Source organism: Apis dorsata, unplaced genomic scaffold (assembly GCF_000469605.1).
Source record: "Apis dorsata unplaced genomic scaffold, Apis dorsata 1.3 scaffold_69, whole genome shotgun sequence".
Lineage (NCBI taxonomy): Eukaryota > Metazoa > Arthropoda > Insecta > Hymenoptera > Apidae > Apis > Apis dorsata.
Window position 1 is genome coordinate 15,065 of NW_006263367.1, and position 10,178 is coordinate 25,242.

At 23.8% G+C, this 10,178-nt stretch overlaps 3 protein-coding genes across 5 annotated transcripts in view; 1 reads left to right on the forward strand and 2 right to left on the reverse strand.

Annotated features, from left to right (window-relative positions):
* LOC102674599 (adhesion G protein-coupled receptor A3) overlaps positions 1–3,823 on the reverse strand; it is a 6,380-nt gene extending 2,557 nt beyond the window's left edge. The window contains 12 exon segments of the mRNA XM_031515410.1: positions 3–263; positions 336–582; positions 663–1,499; positions 1,561–1,697; positions 1,785–2,114; positions 2,193–2,276; positions 2,346–2,417; positions 2,561–2,632; positions 2,738–2,809; positions 2,889–3,032; positions 3,126–3,333; positions 3,799–3,823. Coding sequence (XP_031371270.1) covers positions 3–263; positions 336–582; positions 663–1,499; positions 1,561–1,697; positions 1,785–2,114; positions 2,193–2,276; positions 2,346–2,417; positions 2,561–2,632; positions 2,738–2,809; positions 2,889–3,032; positions 3,126–3,333; positions 3,799–3,808 — 2,474 coding nt within the window. The 5' untranslated portion in view covers positions 3,809–3,823.
* A 225-nt stretch (positions 3,824–4,048) lies between these two features.
* LOC102681932 (E3 ubiquitin-protein ligase TM129) lies at positions 4,049–5,847 on the forward strand. Of its 2 annotated transcripts, none has more exons than XM_006610117.2 (6): positions 4,049–4,407; positions 4,478–4,736; positions 4,816–5,005; positions 5,198–5,392; positions 5,469–5,617; positions 5,700–5,847. In XM_006610117.2, exons 1-6 carry the CDS (start codon positions 4,206–4,208, stop codon positions 5,815–5,817), a joined length of 1,113 nt encoding a protein of 370 aa, XP_006610180.1. In that variant the 5' UTR covers positions 4,049–4,205; the 3' UTR covers positions 5,818–5,847. The 2 variants fall into 2 exon arrangements, with proteins under 2 accessions (XP_006610180.1, XP_006610181.1); XM_006610118.1 differs by having other exon boundaries at positions 5,469–5,570.
* Positions 5,848–6,162: 315 nt separating this feature from the next.
* Positions 6,163–10,178, reverse strand: part of LOC102670700 (DNA-directed RNA polymerase II subunit RPB2) — a 4,445-nt gene continuing 429 nt past the window's right edge. The window contains exons 2-6 of one of the 2 annotated variants that reach the window (XM_031515409.1): positions 7,408–10,028; positions 7,001–7,343; positions 6,653–6,911; positions 6,265–6,546; positions 6,180–6,225 (exon numbers count right to left, since the gene is read on the reverse strand). In XM_031515409.1, the coding sequence (XP_031371269.1) occupies positions 6,222–6,225; positions 6,265–6,546; positions 6,653–6,911; positions 7,001–7,343; positions 7,408–10,028 (3,509 nt within the window). In that variant the 3' untranslated portion in view covers positions 6,180–6,221. Of the gene's footprint in view, positions 6,547–6,652; positions 6,912–7,000; positions 7,344–7,407; positions 10,029–10,178 lie in introns of both variants that reach the window. The other variant, XM_006610119.2, reaches the window with a different exon arrangement.

Sequence of the window (10,178 nt, forward strand, 5' to 3'; positions counted from 1 at the left end):
ACAAAGATAAGTAATGCAGAATAAGACCAACACCTTGACAAATTTGTATATTTTCTGTTTGATAAATACCAATACTATAAAAAAATGATAATAATGCCATAGCAAACCAAGTATTAATAACACAATGTTTTGCCTTTTTAGGCATAGTAATTGATGTGTAACAAATAATATATGTAACAGACATAAAAATTAAACATGTTATTGTTGCAATGCTACCAATATATATTGCAGGATTTGAATATCTAAATTTTGCTCCATTTATGCTAAAAAAAAAGAAAAAAATTAAAAATTAATTTATATATAATATTTTTAATATAAATTTATTAAATATATACCTGTTATCATCATAATCAAATGAAGATGTATCTTGTAAAAGGCCATAATATCCTAATCTATTACAATGAAATATTATTAAGTTATTTAATACGTTTCTTAAATGACAACCATCACTCGTCCAACCACCTGATTTATTTAATGTTTCATCCCAAACTACAGGTAATAATTTTTTTCCAGCATAATAATACAAAGGTACTTTAAGCATAATATATACAGGCTCAGTTAAATTTTGTACTGACATTCCATCTAAAAATAAATTTGAAATTACATATTATTTTATTTTTCAATAAAAATATCTTACATTTAAAATTTTTAATCATACATACATAATTTGCTTCCAATGACACAAGATGCAATATCCATATTATTATTGTTATTTATTTTAGGAAACAATCTGTTATTGCTATATACGGAAATCATTAATTGATAAGCAACAATCTCATGTGAATAATGTAATAAAGATGCAGGTAAATGTATTGATGCTTCAATTACTCTATCTTTTATATTAATAGGAGATGTTCTATTGTTTGTTGTACATTGTAAAAATCGTATTTCTGGATTATTATTGGAATACCATGTACATATCAATCCTGTGAAACTATCACGTTTAACTCTAAATTCTTCTAATGCCATATTTTTTTTATAAAATTGTATAGATGGAGTAAATTCTATAATTTTTTCAACAGCTTTTATTATCCGTGTACAAGATTTAAAAGAAATTTCAGCTTTTCTTAAAATATTCTTTGGTACATTAATTAAAGTACTAATAACATCGATTAACATGGAACCAAGTTCTTTTTCTTCAATTATAAAATTTAAATAATTTTCTATAGTTTGAGTTATAAAATTTATTTCAATAGGATCAGTTATTTTTATAGCATTTCCTGTATAATTTTTGAATTTTTTTGCTGTTTCTAATAAATTGATTTTCGTAAGTGAAAGATTAACTTTAGAAAACTGTTCTAAGCTTTTTGTTATATGTGATATGTAAGGACATAATTCTGTGTTTAGATTTTCCCAATATCCAGTAATATTACATTGATAAGAAGCTTTTAAAGGCATTTGCATTAAACCTGATAAATGATTTCCTTCACATGGCAATTCTGCCTTCCATCCTACTACAGTTTTTGGCCATGTGTACATACCTTTATTATTTTTAGTTACTGTAATATAATTATTTATGATATTATTACATTAAAATTTCAAATGTATAATTTATCTTACCTATTAAAGGACAATAACGGGTTTCTTCAGAAATAACAATTACACTAATTGTTTTTGATCTATTACCATTTGTAGAAACTAATAAACAATTCCATTGACCATTATGTTCTTCTTTAACTGGAACAATACTAAGTGAACTATAAAAATGATAATATTATTAATGTTATATTATATGTATAAGTTTTTTTTTTAAAACTTGTACATTATATTAAATATTAAAATACCTGTCCACAATACCACTATCTGTAAGATATCTATTATCAATTTTAATATTAGATAAACTTTTTTGTGGATCTAAAAATGAATTTAAATCTATGATTTCAGAAGTAGTGTTAGGATACCATAACCAACTTAATTTTGCATTTTTGTCTTCTGTTATGCTAGGTGCTCTACATTTTAAAGTTATAGAATCTCCAGCAAATACTACTTGATTATGAACTGGTCGAAGTTCAATTGTAGGTGGTAACCATTGACACTGAATATTTTCTGAATACTTTAATTCCTTCACAAATTCACCTTTGACATTTAAAGGTGATGCACATTTTGGAGCAGGACTGAAATGTTTAAAAATCTATTAGAAATTATAATTAAATTATAAAAAAATTTTTATTTCAGATTTATAAATAATTTACCTTAATTTTATAGAACTATTATAAATCCAATTACTAAACCAGTACAATTCACAATCACATCTCCATGGATTATTAGACAAATCTCTAAAAAACAAAATTTAAAATTTGAATAACTTTATTTTATATACTTATTATACCAAATAACTTACTTACAACTGTTTCAAGAACTTTAGGTTATAAAAAGTACCTTCCATTAAAGTTGTCAATCTATTTTCATTCAATTTCCTATAATATTTTAAAAATCAATATTATCTTTTAAATATAATTCTAATTATATATATATAATATATAAATATATATATTTATAATCAAAAAAATAAATACACATATACAAAATAAATTAAAATTAAAATTAGAAACTCACTTACAAGCGTTCTAAAGCCAGTAAATCATTAAATAATGATGGTTTCATCGTACTTATGTTGTTGCTCGATAAATCACTAATAATCAAATAAATAATGTATAAGATAAAAAAACATATATAAAAATATACATTAATATATTTATATCAATATATTTTATACATTTTATGAATATATACTTACAGTCTTTTTAAATTTGATAATGTCTTAAATGTGTAAGTATCAATAGTTGAGATTTGATTTTTACTTAAATCCCTAAATAAAACAATTAAATACATTTATAAAATATATTCAATAATGAATAATCTATTGTAACTAATATTAATATTCTTACAGCCTTTCTAAATTTTCAAGACCATTAAAACAATCTTCACCAATAAAAGTTATATCATTTCGTGATAAATTCAAACGTTTTAAATTTGTCAAATTTTTAAATATATTAGCTTCAATAATATAAATATTATTTTTACTTAAATCTCTGAAATATATTAAATATATATTATAATAAAAAAAATTATTAATTATATTTTAATATTAATTAATTATATAGAACAATTTATAATAATCTTACAATTGAACTAATTCCACACTGACACTATCGATATTAATATCTCTAATATTCTGTAATTCATTATTGCATTTAATACGTAACCATTCAGCTTGTGCACCAGGTTTACATGTACAATATTTTGGACATATCTGGATTGATTTTCCTCTTGTTTGGATTAAAATTAAAAACAGTAAAATAGCTCTCATTTTTAAAAAAGATAGATTTTTACCTAAAAAATATCAGATTTAATTAATAAGAAAATTGAAATAAAAAAATTGAAATTATTGATTGCAAAAATAATTGATAATATAAATATTTTAAGTATAAATATTAAACAAAATACTAAGTATAAATAGTAAACAAAATAGTAATAATATATAAAATTAATAATATAATATAATTATTATATTTTTTAACAAAATTCAAATTCTAACAAATATTTTTTTGATATGCAATATATAATTTTCATTCATCATTTACATCTTTTATTATAAAAAACAAAAATATAATAGAATGGTTTATATGAATATAAACAATGAACTTATATACAAAAAATTTAATACGTACGCCTAATAAAAAAATTGTATTTATCATATTGTTTTAATGTTAAATTCCGTATATCATTAATATTTAATAATTGCAAAGATAATTATAAATAATCACTTATTTCAAATAGCATTTAAAGATAACTTACGAATTGTCATAAACTATCGACTATGTATTTGTATATAAAATATAGAACTAATTATAGGCTGATTTTCACGTATTAATTTTAAAAATATTATTTTTATTTTATTTCATAAAAAATAATTTTAAAGAAATAATTTTTTTGAAAAATTATATTATGGAGAAAAAGTGTAAAATATTTTAATATTTTTTATATTATAAGAAATATTTATAAAAATTAAAATTATTTTAGAAAATAACAATTTTCATAAGAATCCATCATAATAATTGTATCTAACCTATTATTTCACTTTAAATATTGTTCATAAAATAAGGTATTTAATCATTAATTATTAAATATATTTATATAAAAGTCTTTCAACAATTAGATAAAAAGCTAAAAATATATAATTGGAAAAAATATTTTTGTGAAAAATGTCTGCTTTCTTTTTTTATACTTTGTTTTATACTTTAATGTCAGGATGTATCATATATCCACCTACAGAATTTGTGTCAGCCGGTTTAACCATAAAAGATATATTTTCAAATTGGTTAGGTAGTGAAAATGAATTTTTTGTACAATATCATATAAAAAGAAGTATTATTACATTATTTATACATTCTATGCTCCCATTTGGTAAATATATTTATTTTTTCTTACTCTAAATATTTGTACTATATTGAAATAAATTTTTTTTTTTGAATAGGTTATGCTTTTGGTTTAGTTTTGTTTGGACATGTAGATGTTGTCAGTGCATTATTAGATCATGTCAATTTATGGTCAATATTTGTTACTTGCTCTATATTGATGCCTTTATATACTTTATATAAAATCTTAATATGGTCAATAAATAATTGGAGTAAACATCCAATAGCACAAAATCTTGCAATTTATTGTAACAACAATAATAATAACAGAATGTCATGGACTACGGTAGCTTCTGATATTAATGTAGAATATCAAAGGTTATATATTAAACTTAGAATTTTATTTATTTAATATATTTCTTTGGAAAGTGACTAAATCATTTATATTTTATTTTAGAATAGATAAAACAATAATTACTACAAATAGTATAACATCCATAATAGCCACTGATAATTGGATAATTAAAGTTTTACCTTATAAAATAATGGTTGCTCATCAAAATGATACAGCTTTAATAGTTAATAAAAGTGATACTCATGAAATGTCACCTTTGACAAGAGGAGAAGTTCAATTTATTAATATTGAAGTAAATTTTTAATTACAAATATAACATTCTATAAATATCAATAGCATGTAATATATTAATTAAAAATTAATTAATAATAATAATTTATGTTTTTATAAAAAGAATTTTCATATATAAGTAAAACTATTTTGATTTATTTTAAATTTATTTTTTTATTATATTTTATTATAATCAATCTTCATTATTATACAGGTAAAACCTACTAGACCAGGATCACAATCTTTTGATATAAGATTAAATGTATTTGACTTTAAAAATCTTCAAGATAAAGTATCTCGTCCTATTATCATATTACAGAATATTACATTTCATAAAACTTTACTTGATAAATTTATTGATAATTTTAAAGAACAAGTACAAGAAAATCCATATTATGAATATACAGAGGTATTTTATTTATTATAAATTTAATATTGTATTTGTGATTGAATGAATTATTGTTGTTGTATAAAAATATTTAAAGGAATTAGGTCAATGTATAGGATGTATGCAAGCCTTATCAAATATAAAATTGAATAAACAATGTAGTAGTGGTATAGGAAGTGGAAATCTTGAAGATTGTATGGTATGTTATTGTCGTCCAATGTGGTGTATAGACTGTATGGCAAAATGGTTAATATATAATATATATAATAAATATATTTAATTTTTATTTTGTAATACAAATATATTAATGAAAATTATATTATTATAGGTTTGCATCAAGACAAGATGAAAATGCACCTGAAACATGGTTATCTTCTAAATGTACCTGTCCAGTATGCAGAGCAAAATTTTGTATTTTAGATGTATGTCTTATACAATCTACTTAAATGTAAAAAATAATATCCTAATGGAATTATTTCTTATTTTAATTACAAAACTATATTCTATCTAGAAACAATACATAATAATAATAATATACAAAAATAATTTTTAATATTATTTATTATGTTTTGTTAATTAGAATAAGTAAATGAAAATATAATGAAATGTATTTTTCATAGAGCATAGTGTGATATATTCATGCCTAAATTTCTAGATAAAAATATTAGTACACTATAAAAAAATAAAGAATAACATTTTTATTTATTAAGATTTATATTTAAGATTATAATTATACTTATATATATATATAAAGATTTTACATAAAATGTTAAACTAACAAATAAATTATATGGTTTTAAATATTTTAATAAAATACAAAACTAATGGTAATATAAAATATATTTTATAATTATTTTATAATTATTAGAAATACTTTGAATTATTATAATTATGCTACCATTAATCTAGGTGCAATATTCATAGCCATAAGTTCTTGGAAAAGTAATTTTGCTGCATATGGTAATCTAATTTGAGAAATTTGTGTTTTGTTTTTACATCCTTTACATTCAAATGTATTATTTCTTAAATTTGCTATTGCAATTAAACCACAAAAATTACAGATATGTATCCGATATGGATCTGAGACTTCAAATAAACGTTCTCTTAGAAATTGTGCAGCTCCATGAGAAATTTGACAATCGCGTTCCATTTCACCAAATCGTAAACCTCCATCTCTAAATTTATATATTAGATATATGAATATGAATAATTACATTATATATTAAAAATATGAATATATAAATGATAATAGATATAAAATAAAAATTATATATAATTTACCTTGCTCTTCCTTCCATAGGTTGTCTAACTAAAATTTGTACAGGTCCTCGAGCTCTACTATGAATTTTATCATCCACCATATGCTTTAAACGTTGATAATAAGTAGGTCCTAAGAAAACTTGAGCATTTATTTTGCGGCCTGTATGACCATTATACATAACTTCATTTCCTCTCAATTGATAACCATATTCTTGTAAAAGTGTAGAAATTTTCTGTACATTTACAGCATCATTAAATGGTGTAGCATCACCAATTTCACCTATAGAAACATATTATAATCAATTTATTAAATATACTTATTAAATTTTTAATATATTATGTTGTAATTAAAGATAAAAACATAAATACCTTTATTAGCAGATACTTTTCCTTGTATACATTCAATTAAGTGACCAATAGTCATACGTGATGGAATAGCATGAGGATTAATTATAATATCTGGTGTAAGACCTTCACATGAAAATGGCATATCCTCTTGTCTATATTGAATTCCACAAGTACCTTTTTGTCCATGACGTGAAGCAAATTTATCACCGATTTGTGGAATACGAACGCTGCGTACTCTTATTTTACAAAATTTATATCCTTCACTATTCAATGTCAACATTACTTGATCAACTATACCAGTTTCACTATTACGTAAGAAAGTCGATGCATCTCGTTTTGTAAAACGTTTCGTTGTACTATCCAACTGTAATTATTTTAAGATGTAAGAAGATATAAATAAATTTTTATTATTATATAAAAATATATACCTCATCATCTGCTTCTGGAAGAGTAATAGTTTTACCTATAACTACATCATCTCCAGATACACGAATTCCAGGAGCAATAATTCCATCATCATCTAATTTATCATAAATAGCATTGCGCATCCCTTGACAAGTTTGTCGTGTAGGTTTTTCAAATTGTTCTTCTTGATCTCCAATTCTCTTAGATTCTGAATCTTTATAAGATCTATAAAATACAGATCGAAAGAAACCTCTTTCAACAGCACTAGCATTTAAGATAACACTATCTTCTTGATTATAACCAGTATAACATAATATAGCAACTATACTGTTAATTCCAGCAGGTAATTCACGAAATCTAAGATATTCCATAGATCTAGTAGTTACTAAAGGTTTATGAGGATAATATAATACATGTGCTAAAGTATCCATTCGAACATGAAAATTTGTAATATATACTCCCATAGCTTGTTTACCCATAGCACTTTGATAGGTATTTCTTGGACTCTGATTATGATCAGGAAATGGAATAATTGAGGCACATACTCCCAAAATCATTGCTGGATGAATTTCACAATGTGTATATGTTGTACAATATGCATATTCTTTTTCTTGTCTCAAATCTTCAGGTGACATTGCAATCATAACAGTTTCTTCTTCTAAAGTATCAATGTATTCAACAACTCCACTACCAACTAATTCTTGCCAGCCATCATTATTATAATCTCTTTCTTTTAACATATCAATATGTCTTTTCTTCAACAATAGATTTTGCCCTTCAACAATTAATAAAGGCCTACTAATTCTCCCAGCATCTGTATATATTCTGATTTCACGATCCCTAATATCTCTTATCATAGATACTTCTGATACAATAATATCCATTTGTCTTCTTAATTTACGTAAAGTAGCCATTAATTGATCTGGGTCTCTGTGAATGCCAACCCAACAACCATTTACAAATATTTTTGTTGCATCAGCTATTGCACTTGGTGCAATTTCTTCTAAATTTTCCATAGACCATTCCTCCAAGAATTCAAGAATTGGTGAAGGTTGAGATCCAACACTTATATATGCCATTAATGCCAAATTTTTTACTAGACCAACAGCAGCACCTTCAGGAGTTTCTGCAGGACATAACATACCCCATAATGTATTATGTAATTGACGTGGTTTGGCTAATTTTCCATCTCTTCCAATTGGAGAATTTACTCTTCTTAAATGTGATAATGTTGATGCAAATGTTAACCTATTTAATACTTGTGATACACCAGCTCTAGCTTGATGTGCTTTTTTTTGATCACCCCAATTACCTGTAGCAAGTGAGTATCTTAAACCATCAGTGATAATTTTAGTTTTTATAGCAAGTTCAAGATTAAAATCTTTTCCTCTATCAATGAATTTTTGTGCATACAATCTCACTTCTTTCATTAAATTTTTAAATAATCCTCTAAATAAGAATGCTAGTAATGGACCAGCTAAATCTAATCTTTTATTTCCATAATGATCTCGATCATCTAATTCTCTTCGACCTAAAGAGGCTGATAATAATCGATGTACCATATAACCAAGAAAATAAGCTTTTTTAGTTTCACAAAAATCACTTATTCCTACATGTGGAAGCATTTCTTTTTGTAAAATTTCTCTGGCATACTTAATACGTTTTTCTTTAGTTACTCCAGGTCTTGCACCTCTAGTACCAATAAAATTTAAAGCAACATTTTGTTCTTGTATTACAAATGCTTCATCTAAAGAAGGTTTCACCATTTCCATCATTTCAGGATCATCAAAATCATATATAATGTGTTCTAAAATATCACGATCAGCTACAAATCCAAGTGCACGAAATACAATCATAATAGGAATTTCTTGTTTAATATATGGAATAATTGCAATAATACGTTGACCTATAGCAGATTTTTTAATACTAGCTCCACTTTTTGCCATCATATTAATCCATAATGTAGATGTAGGTCGTGAACTATGTTCTAAACAAGATCGAATTTCTGATTTATATGCATATTTACCATCTTTCATACTAAAAACATAAACAGTATTTGTTGCCATTTTTTCTTGTGCAATAAGTACTTTTTCTGATCCATTAATAATAAAATAACCTCCAGGATCCAATGGACATTCATTTAATTCTGTTAAATCACGATCAGATAAACCAGCAAGTAAACAATATTTTGATCTTAACATGATAGGAATTTTTCCTATAAATGTTTTTTGATGTTGTGTTTCAATAGGATCTTCTCCATCTTTTACAATTGTTTTAGTTATATCTACATATAGTGGTGCTGAATAAGTTAAATTTCTAAGTCTTGCCTCATTAGGCATCATAGGAGATGGAGCTCCATCTTTTTCCCAATGTGTAGGTTTTGATAAATAAATTTGTTCAAATTTTAATAAATGTCTAACTGGATTTTCTATTTCACCTGAAGTATGTTGTGCTTCTGCTTGTAAATCAATTTGTGGAGAATCTTCAACAATTCTTTGGACTGACATTTCAATAAATTCATCAAAACTATCAAGTTGTTGCCGTACAAGACCTTTTTCATCAAAGTAAGCATTAATAACAATCCAGCATGCTTCCTGCCAAAGTTTTGATGAAATTTCTTCTGCATCTTCATCATCATATTGATCTAAATAAAAATATATTTAAGATATATTATTATTTTCAATTAATAATTTTATAATTTATAAAAAGAATATAAGATTAATATAATAATATTATAATCTATAAAAGAATATAAATTGAAACAAGTTAAAAAGTAAAAAAAAAAAAAAAAAAA

Excerpts from the sequence above, each read along its gene's own strand:
- LOC102681932 (XM_006610117.2), top strand. The coding sequence starts at position 4,206 with ATGTCTGCTTTCTTTTTTTATACTTTGTTTTATACTTTAATGTCAGGA. Across the intron at positions 5,393-5,468 it reads CATATTATGAATATACAGAG|GAATTAGGTCAATGTATAGG; the intron begins GTATTTTATTTA and ends AAATATTTAAAG. Across the intron at positions 5,618-5,699 it reads ATAGACTGTATGGCAAAATG|GTTTGCATCAAGACAAGATG; the intron begins GTTAATATATAA and ends ATATTATTATAG.